This window comes from Coffea eugenioides, chromosome 2 (genome assembly GCF_003713205.1).
Source record: "Coffea eugenioides isolate CCC68of chromosome 2, Ceug_1.0, whole genome shotgun sequence".
NCBI classification, from domain to species: Eukaryota; Viridiplantae; Streptophyta; class Magnoliopsida; order Gentianales; family Rubiaceae; genus Coffea; species Coffea eugenioides.
In genome coordinates this window covers 57,181,321-57,196,084 of record NC_040036.1, presented here as the reverse complement: position 1 = coordinate 57,196,084, position 14,764 = coordinate 57,181,321, and the positions used below count along the sequence as shown (strand labels likewise).

The 14,764-nt window shown below is 38.9% G+C and overlaps 2 protein-coding genes across 2 annotated transcripts in view; one reads left to right on the top strand and one right to left on the bottom strand.

Moving 5' to 3' along the window:
• The window catches only part of LOC113759933, a 10,018-nt gene extending 9,628 nt beyond the window's left edge, over positions 1-390 (bottom strand). Inside the window, exon 1 of the mRNA XM_027302512.1 lies at positions 6-390. Coding sequence (XP_027158313.1) covers positions 6-390 — 385 coding nt within the window. The remainder of the gene's footprint in view (positions 1-5) is intronic.
• Positions 391-11,379: 10,989 nt separating this feature from the next.
• LOC113759932 (la-related protein 6A-like) lies at positions 11,380-12,945 on the top strand. Its single transcript, XM_027302511.1, has 3 exons — positions 11,380-11,704; positions 12,262-12,343; positions 12,866-12,945. Exons 1-3 carry the CDS (start codon positions 11,516-11,518, stop codon positions 12,943-12,945), a joined length of 351 nt encoding a protein of 116 aa, XP_027158312.1. The 5' UTR covers positions 11,380-11,515.
• Positions 12,946-14,764: the final 1,819 nt, after the last annotated feature.

Below are 14,764 nucleotides of genomic sequence, written 5' to 3'. Positions count from 1 at the left end.
TAGACAGTTAACAATTTGGTGCTCCGCGCTCCCACAGCGTAAGCATTTCCTTTCCTTCCTCCAGCAGTTGTCCTCCATGTGGTTCGGTTTCCCACAACATCCACAAGGACCCCGGGAAACAGAGGCTGAGCTTCCCTGTGAGGCACTTCTCTGTTGGCCTTGTCTAACTGGACCACCCCTAGGCGAGGTTCCTCTTGACATTCCCGGAAGTCTCACTCCTCTGATCCCCCTTCCAGACTTGGGAGGGTTACCTTTCTCACCTTGCCCTGAACTATTTCCAGGAAATCCCCGTTTCCTCAACTGGAAGTTTCTAACTTGAAGTCTAGCATTTTCAACTCGCAGTACTTTCTCCATCGCCTCACTAAACGTATTAATCTGGGCTACCGCCATATCCTTTTGAATTTTCACATTTAGTCCCTGCATAAATCGCCTCACTCTTCTTTGCTCAGTTACAATAAGTTCAGGGGCGAACTTAGACAGTCTAATAAATTGGCTCTCATACTCGGTCACAATTTGAGTTCCCTGGCGGAGTCTAATGAACTCGTCCTCCTTCTTTTCCTGAACTAAGGGCGGAAAGTACTTCGCATTGAACTCCCTCATGAAGTTTACCCACGTCCTTGGTGTTTGTTCTCTTTCCCACTTTGTTCGTATCATGTTCCACCAAGAAGGGGCGGCCTCTTCCAACTAGAAGACAGTAAAATTGATCTGCCTCTCCTCCGAATAGCGTAAAGCCGCAAAGATATCTATCATCTTCTCCAACCACCTTTCGGCCACGTCTGAGTCTGGTCCCCCAAGAAATTTTGGAAGGGAGAACTTTTGGAATCTTTCGAGGGCTCGGTCCTCACCCTCTATATGATTGTCAGGGTTCCCAGGTTGGTGAATAGGGTGTTGGCCCTGGTGTTCCACTACGTGGGCCAACAGGTCAGTCATTCGCTGAATAGCAGCGGCTACCTGAATATTAGGGTCGACTCTAGGCTCAGAATTGGGTTTAGGCGTGGGTTCCCGATTACCCCTTTCAGTCGAGAGTTGCCTAATTCCGCATCCACGGCCTCTGCCACTGTGAGTACCCTCCATGGTTTTAATCCAATTTAGGGTCGAAACACAAGTACGATATTAAAGCAATAGATAAACATGAACAAAGAACAAGAAATAGGCACTAGACAAAGGCATCTATGCATATAACACACAGATGTATCAAATAAGTCATACAGTAGCAGTCAGTCAAATATATACAAAAGTAATCCCATAAAGTAGCGGGGTCATCCAAAAATACAATATACAAAATTAGACCAAAATACAAAAATAGCTAACTAATAGCTTTCCCTAACTAGTCCCCACATGGGATCAAAACATAGTTCAAAGGAGCTCTAACCTATTTCCCAACTGAACCCACGGACTCTCCCCCTTAGCTAGAACTAGATGTGCTCCCCTCTTCAGGTGTTCCGTCGCCGGGAGCCTCCACTTGTACATTGGCTCCAATCACTCCTTGGATTAGCGACTCGCACTCTTTAATAATGCCCCCAAACCGATCTCGAACTTTCCGGACCACCTAGGAAAGGTGGTTAGTAGCCACGCGCAACTACTCTCTAAGAGCATCGGTTCTCTCTTGTTCCATAGTGATATCCCCTTGGATCTCGCGAATTCGGTTCATTTGCATTCGCATAACACCCCTCAATCTCGCCATCTCAACTTGGTCCCTAGCGGTGGCTCGCCTAAGCCTTTTCCTTTCATCAAGGACGAGCACGACCACATGGTCAATATAAGAGTAATTCCGGCATCGGATACAATGTCGAGCCCGGCACGCGGTACTCCAACGTTGAATCGGTCCTCCCGACTTCTCCACGTAATCGACGACACGAAAGCGTCTCCAAGGCGGCTCACCTCCGCTCCCACTAGCTCCGTCCATGACCTATAAGGATATCCACAATTTACGACTTAGACAACATAATATCACTTAAACACATCCTAACACAAACTCCAAAGATTCTAAGAATCAATTATATGATTCGCCCAAGTTATTTCTAACCTAGGCTCTGATACCAACAGTGACAGCCCCACCTTCCCCTAGGGTGTACCCTAAGGGTTAGCGAACTATCTGCCCATCTCTCGTCAGGACTGCTAAGACAATCACACATAAGCTAAAACATTTTGAAATATATTACAGTGCTTAAACGTTTCGACGACCACGAATAACGAAGAACGAAAATGAAACTGAAAATGAACAGTAACTGGCAGGTCACAATCGGCCGGTTTCTTGCCCGATACCCGGCCGGATTCCAGGCCGGATTGGAGGCAGTAGCTAAACCCAAAAAATTCAAATTCCCCCGCAAATCCGGCCAGATATTCGGCCAAGAACTGGCCGGATACTCGGCCGGATTCAGTGAACAGTTCTCGCCAGAAATTTTCTTTTTTCCTCGTTCAACTTCCACATTCGTCCGAAACCCAACCAAGTACAAGTAAACTTTATCTAACACTAGAGAATGTACATTCCCAAGAAAATATACCACATAAACATGAGGAAACACTTTTATATACACACGTTAGTAAGTTTACAAATCAAAATGAAACATTGAATTGAGATACATTTAGGGTTTCCAACTGTCGAGGAACTATACAAAACAACAAAAGAATATCTAACTAACTCAACTCGCATCTCAAAATCAGGATTTCCAAAAGTGGTTCTTGTAAGGAAAACAAAGATAACGAGGATGAGCTCACGCCCAATGAGGTACCAACAAGTCACACAACCAAGATTCACAAGTAAATTCATGCCCAGTTATGCACGGCCATTAAACACAGAAGAAAGAACACTACAATGAAACCAGAAGTAAAAGGATACAGGCGGCTCTCAAGAGCCAATTTCCCATTTGCAGTTCTTGATCTCATCTCGTTAACACTCCGTCAACGTTCGAAGAAACGAACATGACCGTAGATCCCACTTTACACCAAGTACCTTCCACCAAACATTCCCCTTATCGGGTCCGAACACCTCACAGAAACAGAGAGGGTAATACTCGAGTATACACAAGGTCGAGGAGATAACACTCCACTGGACAAACAGTAAACCCATGGTTGCCGGCTCGACTCAATTAACTACGACTGAGGTTTGAGCTCAGATATCATAATAAAGTCGTTGGGCACTTACCCCAAACGACATCAAACCATGCACAAGTAACAAATTCACAGTTATACAGTAATCAGTCACATAGGTAAGAGAACGAGAGTGATAAAGTACACTCTCGTCTCATGCACGGAATTCACAGTCATTTAGTCCAAAGATTCAAGTACAAATAACCATTTAAGCATTAAATCATGCAATGGTACACTCACCAGCTCAAGCAAAGCAAGTTCACAAATTTCCGTCCGGCGTCGGATTTGGATCACCGGCACGTCTTAAAAACAAGCAAGAAACAACAATTGAGACTCGAACGCGAGTCGTATACTTATTCAATGAACTACTAATGCAAGACCAATATAGCTTGGAAGGGAAAATAAATAACATTTAGGACTGAAAGCTTAAACAAGCCCAAAACCTTTCATTTCTACTTAACTTAACCTAAACTCAAAGAACCCAATATCCTCAACATTTGGACAGCATTTCCCCTTAAATTTCATACTTTTCCATCCTACAAATAACCACCAAACTTCATCCAAAATAACCACAAGTACACCTACAAATTATAGGCTATACAACACACCTTATTAGGGTTACAATACCCTTCAATCTTAGTCAATCAAGAGCTCTACAACCAACCATAGTAAAGCCCTAATTTGAAACCCTAAAATTGAAATTTGTTTCACAGACTGAAATTTTCCGCAAACAACCACAACTAACATATAAAATCTTCATTTTACACCAAATCAAGTTATCATTCCTTGGCCAACCAATAATTATCATATAAGGGCAGAAAAATCACCAAGAAATCTGAAATTTATCTAACTCTACCTCAAATCATGAAATCTTCCACAATATAGCATATTTAGCCACTACAAAATACTAATTTACCATTATTAGGAACAAAGAGAGAATTTCTTGATAAAGTACCTTAGAACCACAAGAGATAAGGTAGCTTAGTGCTTTTCCTTCACTAATCACTCCACTAATGCCTTTAAGCTTCCTTAGCAAGTCACTTTTATGGACAAATTTGAGATTTTAGTGGTTGGATTTCAAGATGTAAGCAAAAAATGGAAGACAAAGGTTGAAGGTTTCTCTCTTCTCTCCTCTCAAGAAGCTCGGCCAAGAAGGAAGAAAATGAAAATGATTTTGGGTCAAAATTGAGGTTTAGGAAAGTAAGATACCTTTGGTCAAAGTCCAACTTTCACTAGTTTCGCGACACGTGGCACCTTTTATGTTTAAACTTATCTTCTTATCTCTCTGTGGTTAATCCATCTAAATAACCTCTAATTATCTCCTAACACCTAGTAACTTAATCCCTTTATGCAAAACTTAACCTAATTGGCCGAATTTATCGCACTTAATATATTAGCGGGTCCTACGTCCAATATACACTCCTAATATCTTATGAACTAACTTATACTAGAAAAATGATTTAAAAACTATATTTACTTATAAAAATATCTATAAAATTAATATAATAAGGAAAATATAGAAAGCGTGTGCAAAGAAATAAAATAATGCATAGAAATAAAGAAAATTTTTGGGTTCTCACACGCACCTTGGCTAGCAGATCATCAAACAGCACACACCGTACCCGGCCCTTAAACAGCAGGATCCCCAAGTACTTAATCGATAGTCGTTGCTCCTAGAAGCCCAAAATCAACCGCACAAGCTGGTTGTGCTTCCCTGTCATTCGTACCGATGGCACAAAGGAGCTCTTCTCCAGATTAACCTTCTGGCCCGAGAGGGATTCATACAATGCCAGGTTAGTTTTTCATTACCAAATCTCCATTATGAAATCCTTGTGGAAATCCTTGGGCTAGCAGGTAATTTTCTGTTATATTACAGCCCTTAACGAAAACTAGTCTGTTGGGATGAGATAATTGATTGCAAAATAGATACTAGTCTATCACCCAAAATTCTGGATATTAACTTATTAAAAAAATTGTAAAAGACTAATAAGCCAAAATTTAGAGAAATCTTGAGGATTCGAGACTTTACGAATAAGCACACTAGAAATGGAAGTAATAAAACGAGGTAGCTCTGCCCCACAGAAAAATCTCAACACCGCATTATACACATCCTGAGCAATGATATTCCACACAAATGTATAAAACATACCCGTAAAACCATTAGGGCCAGCTGCACTATCCCCATCCATTGCAAACACCACCCATCGTACTTCCTCCATGCATGGGACTTCTTCTAAAAGCCTACTCTCCTCCCCTGTAACTATAGGTAGAATTAGATGCAACAACTCGGAGGATGAACCTGTAGGATCAGAAAACAAATATGAAAAATACCTTATTGCCTCACTAGCTATATCATCGTCCACATCCACCCAAATTCCATTTGAATTTTTGATTCTATGAATCATCCCTTGCACTCTCCTTTGCTTAATCACCGCATGAAAAAAATTGGAATTGTGATCGCCACTTTTAAGCCATTTAACTCGTGCCTTTTGACTCCAAAATTGTTCTTCAAGTAAAAGTTCTTGTCGCAATTTCGCTTGAGCCTTATTCAGCTCCACTTGAGCCTCCTCAGAATCATCACTCTCCACTGCCATTTTAGCCCCTAAGACTTTAGCCTCTGCCACCTTAACAGCATCAAAAACATTTCCAAAGCACTACTTGTTCTATTCCTGAATCGCCCCTCCTTGTAGCCAATAACTTCGAGCACAAAATACGCAATGGAGAACCATTCATGTCTAGTTGCCAAGTAGTTCTAATTAGGGGTGTGAATCGAAATCGAAATTGGTAATTCGGAACTTTGAAATCGGATTTTTTTGGAATTTTGGTATCAGAATTTTCGACTGATTTCGATTTCGAATTCACCAATTCCGAATTCGAATTCGTTCTAAATTCAATTTGGAATTCGGTAAATTCCGATTTCATCGAATTCATGAATATAAAATGATTATTATTATTATATAAATATTATATTACATATATATAAAAAAATATTATATATATGTGTGAAAACGAAATTGAAATTGAAATCGAAATAGGAATTTCGATTTCACCGAATTCATGAATATAAAATTTATTATTATAATATAAGTGTTATATTATATATTATATATATATATATATATATGAAAAACAGATTTGAAATCGAAATAGAAATTTCGAATTCCGATTTCGATTTCGATTTCGATTTCGAATTGTGAATTCGAAATTGGAATTTCCGATTTGAAAAATCTCATTATCGAATTCGACCAATTCGAAATCGGATATTCTGATTTCCATTCCGAATTACAGAATTTGAAATTTCGAATTCAATTCGAATTCGGTCGATAAATCGAAATTTTTCGATTTTGCACACCCCTAGTTCTAATCATATCCAAAAGTGTTGATTTAGAAATCCAGACATTTAAGAATCGGAATGGCCATGGTTTATTATCCATTCGCAAAGCAAATGAAATCTTCAAAAGTGCGTGGTCAAATGGGTGTCTTGCCAAATGAACTACAAAAATGGACGAATAGAAATCCAAACACTCCCCATTAACTAGCAACTTGTCCAACCACTTCCATATTCTAGCTCTTACCCTCCAATTATTACACCACGTGAAACTAGATCCTGAAAATCCCACATCAAACACGTCGGCCTCCTTCATGAAAGTCATAAGCTCTAATCCTTCAGATGTAGTAAAAGGCCGACCTTCTCATTTTTTATGAAGATCCATTATCGCATTAAAATCGCCCCCAATACACCATGGAAGGGAGCTTGGCTTATCAACTAGCAAAGCCTGCCATAATTCCCTTCGTTCCTCCATTGAACATTTAGCATGGACAAATAAAAAAAATCAAAGAACCTGGTTGCGACGGAGGCTGAATGGATAAAGAACTATGCTAGGAAGAATTGCCTACTATCGAATAAACGGCAAACTATAAAATACCCAAATATTAGCTGACAAATTAGCATATATAGAGTCAAACAATAAGCGCAACCAAATGGAATCAATTTTTGAAACATCTCACTTCGGCTCACATATAGCAACGAACTTAACATAGGGGTTTTAGAAACCCTTGTAATATTTAAAAAAAGTCCATTAATCATGAGACAAAATCTGGAAAGAGTTTTGGGAAGAAGTTGAGGATCAAAGCTATCCGTTTGAGGGAAATTTAGCTCATATGCCTTTCACTTTCACCTGCGTAAATCCTTGCTCGATAGCAGCAAATTGATCTAAGTTCAACACCATCAATGGAGAGTCCAGTGACTTCTCTTGAGCGACAACCATCCGCGGAGACAAGTTACCTACAACAAGAGGCAACTAAACTGGCAATCCCTTGTCTTCCCCTTCTGATTTTCCATCTTCCCCATTGTGTAATGCTATCTGCAACAGAAAAACCTATTCCAGCGGGCTGCTACCCAACAACCAAGAGTTGGTTAACATGTGTCTGTCGTTCCTTACCTTCATATGTTGTTGCAGAAGGCAAAGCAGCTGCAACTTCCGCCTGTACCCCATCTGATTTTCCCCCTTCCCCATCTACCATAGTCTACTAATGTAAAGGAGGAGAACAAGCACTGCTACCACAGCTTCTGTAACAGCAAGTCGCTCACCCCTATCTACTACAATCTGCTGATGTAAAGGAGTAGAACAAGCGTTGCTACCACCCACAGCTTTAGTGACAACAAGCTACTTATCCCTAGCTCGATCCATTAACACAATAGGCCGCACACAAGTATTCTCCCCACTATTCTCCTCAACTGCATCAATCAAAATAGCACCATCAGGCTGCTCCCCATTCATCAAAATTGCTTTACCCTTCGTTGAATTTTCTGAAACAACGTGCAGCACATTTGCTAACTTTGCAACCCCCTATCGTACAAGATTGATTTCCATGTCCCGTTTACCAACTGGTTCATCCAGAACACCACCAGAGCCTTTGTTAACAGGGGTATAATGCATATTTCTCGCACCAGTATCAGTCTTTGACACGTGCTGCACGCTCAGATTACGTTTATTTCGGCTCAAAAACACAAACTCAGAAGTTTCCTTCTTACATTCCTCGATCGAGTGCCCCAACCTCCAACAAGAGGAACAATAAGAAGGCAAATCATCGATAACTATTTTCTACCCGAAACTTGTCTCCCCTTCTACTACCACCCATACCCTCAAAAGAATTGGTTTCATTAGGTCAACTTCCACACGTACCCTGACCACACTAGGGCACGTACCTGTTGCCGTTGCTAAATCCAAGAAAAGAGACTTCACGACTGGAGTTAAGATTGAAAAAAGTGAATATTTGTCATAATAGTGAATAGATAAAGCTAGCAAAGAAACCCACACTGGAGGCAAAAATGATTCCTTAAGAAGATGGAAATCTCTAGTCCAACGAAACACACGCATTGGAAATTTTCTTAGTTACCAAATCCCCTGCGCCCAAATTCTATTAAAATCCACTTCAACCGAACACTTAATAACTAGATGTCAACACTTCCATCAAGCTGATAGAAACATGGTCTTGTTCAACGAAAAGATAAACTTCAGAACTTCTTCCAACGACGGTTGCCCATGTGAAAACTTACCAACTAAAGCTTAACGAAAAGATGCAACAAGCTTGTTAGCTTCTTCTTTGGAAAAAACAACCACAGCCTCGCCCTTATATGTTGTTGCAGGTCGAACCTGAATTGGAGAAACAAGTGGTTGTGAAAATAGCTGAGAAAAGGAAATTTTGGCTGTTGGAGACACCTATTGCCTCTCAGTTGATGGCTGAAGGGCAGCCATGAAACTACAAAGATAGCAACTCTTGGAGTAGTCATTGAAACCCTAGCCAACAAGCGAGCTCTTTTGCTTAATGTTGTTAATAATGTAACTATGTCTAATTATTCTAGTTAATAATTTACATACGTGTGATTAATGTAGTTAATGATTCAAGTAGGTGTATTAAATTAAACTCTTCGATTACTTGACATTTAATTTATTATTCTACTTTTTTATTTAATTTAATTTCTTTAAAGGAGAAGAACATTAAAATTTTCAAAATACAGAAGTATAAGTTATTTGATTCAATGAATTATTAAAATTGGATAATCTAGTCCATTAATTTAAGGAAAAGAAGTATAAGTAAATATATGAACATTTTAATTGGTCTAATCATTTAACATATGTATGTTATACCAATAACTACTAGTGTTAAGACTACACCCAATATATGTGCAGTTTAGAAACAATTATTAATTTTTATGAATATATTAATTTTATTTTTAAAAAATTAAATTTTTTATAAATTCTTCATGAAAATTGCAATTTGTTAGTAACTTTTTCTTTAATAAAGTTATAGTTAATTTAGTAGTTACAATATTTAAGTGAGTTATGAGAGATTATATTAGCAACTATGATAAGGTGGTTAGTGTAAAAATTAAGTTTTTTAAGGGCAAAATTGAAAGTTCAAAAAATGACACAAAATGTTTACCCCAACTGTTGCCTATCTCCCTTTATTATTGTATAGATTGATATTTATTTGTTAGAGTAATATTTAATTAAGAAACTTAGTTAAGAAGCTTAGCTAATTAGTGCTTGTGATTTTAAAATAAAATTTGGGGCTGTTGTCCCTACTTTTTGTTTTTTTCAAAAAAAATTTTTATGGGCCATCGTGTGGACCAAGCATGACAACCTTTTTTTTAAAAAAAAATATTATGGGGCCATTGTTCAGCATGATGGCCCCTTATATTTGAAAAAGAAAGAAAAATCTTCTACTCATCGTGCATTGTTAGCATGATAGGTATAGAAGGAGAAAAGCCTCATGCTAGAGTCATAGTTGACCGATATTTTTAAAATGCCAATATTATGAGAAATTAGCCATGAAAAGAAGGACAATTTACAGAAATTTCCTACCAAATTCCAGAGTAACAAAGAAAAAAATAACAGCAAAACTTAAGAAGAAAAACATCAGAACATTAGAAAACTTTTCAATTTAACTATTAAACAGAATTAATGATACTAGTTTATGTAATCCACCAGCAGTGTAGTACCTTTTTTTTTTAAAACAGTAGAATAGTATTGATTGCTTAAGCAACGAATTAAATAGCTAGTAAAGTTAGTTAAAGAATTAATTTAAGAACCCAAAGAATTGAATTCATTAGACCAATTGAATAGCTACGAAAGTGAGTGAATAGAAAGTTGCCTAGACCCCCACCCCCTAAAAACATTCCCTAATGCCATAATAGAAACCCCAGCCCCCTCTCCCCAAAATTCAATCAAATTTCAAGACCTTTTTTTCTACTGAAAAAAAACACACAAACTAGTGCAAAAACTCACATGGTGTTACTCTTGACAAAAACAATGGTCGGATTCCTCTCCCCCTTACCTTGGTGTTACTTCTAAAACTATGGCCAATTTTTCGCTGCTCCTCTGACAAAATAGAGGTCGATGAAAGCCTAGCTACGATTAGAAACAATTCCTACTGTTGGTCATTCTATTTGTGCTGCTATTTCACTAGATCTACTATGGATTTCATGCACTGTAGAACATATGGGGGAGAGAGGATAAAATTAAAAAAGGAGAGATGACATGTAAAGGAAAGAGAAAAGGCTGTGGCTAGCCATTGGTGAAAGATGAATGTGTTGTTTCTTGTTAGGAACAATTGCAGTGGTAGTTGGGCTTTGGTGGATATTTTTTAAGGGGAGTGAAAATGCATAAAATGGACAAGATTTTTCATGGATAAATGGTGGGGCTACCAAATCCAAAAAGCGCATAAAATGCATTTTTCTAGAAAAAATGCGATCCAAACATGGCCTTATTCTTGTGCAAAATGAGGTGGGCTTTGAGTGAATGTGATATGGGCTTGGCCTCTTTGTCGAAGAAGATAGTGGTGATGGTGGAGTTGGGAAAGGTATTTACTTTATGTGCGAGTTGATCCAATTATCCCACTTCTACGTTGAAATACATTACATTGAATATTTGAGTATTTATTGAATAATAGCTAATTCACTCTTTATGAATTTGTTGAAAATTCCACGATCAGGTTTTTATATCCTGAATTTGTCATAAGAAAAAATAAAATAAAAATAAAAAATGGGTTCCTAAAATGGAGTTAAAAACGTCTTCCCCAAATCTAAAACTACTAAAATTTTGATATTTGAAATTACAAAGCGCTGCAGATAATTCCAGAGATGTAAATTGACTAAAATGGACCATGAGGCAGGAGACCAGAGAAGCTCGAACATTTGACCGGAAGACGGAAATTTCCAATTTTCACCCTGAAATTGCGTCTTGTCTTACACCGGTACTATAAATATGACCATTCTAGAATGACCCCAAAGAGAGATGGAGAGGGAGATCTTGGGGTAGCAAAGTAGAAGAAAAGAGCGGGAGGATCTTCTCCTCTTTCATTTCCACCCTCCTCCTCTCTCTCTCTTCCTCCTTTATTATAAATTTTAAAAAAATTAATAATGGAGGCTGAAGGAGTTCCCATACCCTCCATGTCTGCATCTCATCCACCGACTTCCGATGATCATCCTGATTTCTCACCGGCCGGATCTCCTGACCTCGCCGACGAACAGCACCAGCAGCTTCTGATGCCCTCCGATCAGCCTGCTGTCACTCTTTCCGATGATCTCCGCGACAAAATCATTAAGCAGGCACCCTCTTTTTTCCCAACTTTTTGTTTTTTATTAGTATTTTTTTAGTTTTAAGTTAGATATATTTTATTTAGTTTATATTTAACTCTATAATTACTTATATTTGATTTTTGAACTTAAATGTAGAGGTTTTTTTTATTTTAATGACAAAGAAAAAGGAAAATTTGCCATTGATATTCGTGCAAAAGAGATAAGAGTAGGATTTTTAGACTTTGACTAGATTTTTTTCTCTCCCTCCTGTTTGTCGTTATAGTCAGTATCTTTTTTTTTTTTTCATAAAAATTTTGGAGGTAAAATTTATCTTATTCACTAGTTTATTAGAACTCCTATATGATTGTGTCTGATTCTTGAGCTCAATTGCAGAGTTTTTGAATTTTAAAGCAAAAACTAATTATCTGAGCTTGAAATTGATATTCCCGGGCAGCAGTCAGTGTAGGATTTGTTCTTTGACTAGATTTTTGACAGGAATGCAATTCTCCATGGGGTTTTAGGGTCAGAGCTTGAATCAGGGATGTATGCAACTTATAATTTGTTATTTTGCCCATATCTTTTTGTAGGTGGAGTACTACTTTAGTGATGAAAATTTACCTGCAGACAAGTTTTTGATGAAGTATGTGAGTAAAGACAAGGATGGCTATGGTAAGGAAAAATTTAATAGTTTGTTAGTTTGATTACTCTTGTTTATGGAAGCTCTTGTGGCATAGTAATGTCTGAATCACCTTTGCTTTGCAATCTACAATCTGATTAAATTGGTTTATGCACCAAGGCAGGCACTCATGTATTACCTTTATGCATAGTTTGTACTTCATTATTTTCTATTTGAATCCATAAGTTGGTCATTGATAAGTGGGAAATATGATGGTAAATTGGTTGGTTTTTGTTTAGCATGTTCATCGTTATTGACTGTGGAATACCAATTTCAGCTATTTAGGTCTTTACTGATGGTGTTATTTCTAATTGTGGCATGCCAGTATTAACACGACAGCTTTTTGTGATTGAAAATTATTAAAACAAAAGTCAAGGTTCCCGAACAATAATGAAACACCCTGAGCAATTGACTTGTTTGCCTAGTACAATCTCCCAAAGTCTTCTACTTGTATGCTTTATGGTGACCATCCGTCATTCAGTGCCTGTGAATTCACACATTTTTGCACTGGGTAGGAGCATTGGCAGGTTATCTTCAAATTCACAACCTCTTTTTCCTTCTGTCTGTCATTTGGCAGGTGGCGTGTATTGCTTAATATGAGATTCCATTTTTAGTAAACATCTTCAGGAGTCGAGGGGAAACAGTGTAAATATTTTTGAACTAGATCACATGCATTGTTTTTCTTAAATGCTTATTGTCCATAATTGAGCACTAATTGGAGTGTTCATTGAACGTTTGGCATCTATGATGCATTTTCTCTTCTGGGCACATCAAGTCTCCTGAACTTATAATTGTTGTTTGTTTGGCACCAGACACTTGGGATGCTTCTAAGACTCTTCTTCGCAATTGCCATTTAAAATTCTCCATGTAACTTGTGTTTATGCTGCCGCAAAAGGTTGATACCTTGAAAATAGCTTTCTTCTTTTCTCTCATGTGTTCTGATTGACGTCCACAAAGTGTAGAAGTTTGGCTTTCAATTCTGAGTACAAGTGATGCTCGAATAAATGCTACACAAGTTGTGGGGCTGGGATAGAAGGGGAAAAGCAAAATGCTTTAGTAAGGAGTATCTGATTAGTATTCCTTTTCGTTTCGTCTATCCTCTATTCTAATCTAACCATTCTTTAAAAAGGAGGTTTCATTCACCTGGATAGCTGGTCATGAAGTTTGAATAGTTCCCTATAAAGACTTAAACCAACATTAGAAAGACCTCCTCACTACTGAAGAGGACTAGGAACTGGAGAGTCATTTTTCTGATTGCATTCATATTGATTATGAATTGCGTCTCATATGTCATGTATCAGGATATGTTCCGTAGCTTTCTGTTGATAAGCTTTTGGTCAGTGAAAAACTATAATGCCAACTATTGCATAGAAATTGTGTTAGCAAGTTGAGAATAGAGCGAATGTGATGAACTATAGCAGGTACTTCTGACTAGTCTGCCATCCTAGATGTCTCCTGGTGCGGCTAAATTGGCGGTGCCGAACATCTGGCTTGGTCTGAATGATTGTGCTATCAACTGCTGACTGATTCATTCTCTATTCACACAGCACTGGCTTGCTATTTTCTATTGTTTTCATAATTGTTCAATTCCTTTTTCTGTTCAATTTAGTTCTAAGTTTGGATTTGCAACCTTGATTTAAGGACATGCCACAGAATTCAATGTTCCTACATTTGCATGGGCTCCATACATGGACAATACAACTTCGCATCTCCATCGCCAGTACCACTGGTAAATGCACAGGGGCAAATTAAATCAAAGAGCCAACCGAATCCACTAAGAGATACAAACAACACCAGACCGTACTCCAAGAGCCTAAACAAATGACAGTTATATTAGACTAGGCAAATCAGTTGCAGGACATCACCCAATGCACTGGCTCCAGTAACACAGATGCAATTCAATCAAATTTACTCAGTGAAATCGCAAGCATCAAAATCCCATCAACATCAAGAAATCAGAATCGGGGACCACAAAATTAACAAGAAAAACCTGGCACCAGGGAGGTTGGGCTACCGACGGCGGCGCTGAGCTGTGCGTCGCGAGTGGTGCAGGTTGAGTGGTGCGCGAGGAAGTGGGCTGGACGAGATGCGACGCGCGTGTAAGGAAGCAACGAGCTGGGGAAGGTAGCGTTGTCGGCGCTCGTGAGTGTCGCGCGAGTGGGTAGCCGCTGGTGGATGGCTGCTGTCGGTGTGCGGCTGTGAGCTCGCGATGATGAGCGAGGGAGACGCGGGGCTGCTTGTGGCGTTGGTGGAGCGTGAGCTGCGTGGGAGGGAGAGAGATCTGGTGGCGGAGGCTTCAGACAGCGAGGCGCGCTGGAGTGGAGCTTGAGTTGAGGTGGCCGAGAGGGTGGCAAGCTGGTGGTGCTCGCGTGGTGGTGGCGGAGATGCGCGAAGTGAGCTCGCCGCTGTGTGGG

Bases quoted from the DNA above. Each gene is read 5' to 3' on its own strand.
- LOC113759932 (XM_027302511.1), top strand. From the start codon at position 11,516: ATGGAGGCTGAAGGAGTTCCCATACCCTCCATGTCTGCATCTCATCCA. The intron at 11,705-12,261 runs GCACCCTCTTTT...ATCTTTTTGTAG, and splicing joins GCGACAAAATCATTAAGCAG to GTGGAGTACTACTTTAGTGA. The intron at 12,344-12,865 runs GTAAGGAAAAAT...TGCACTGGGTAG, and splicing joins TAAAGACAAGGATGGCTATG to GAGCATTGGCAGGTTATCTT.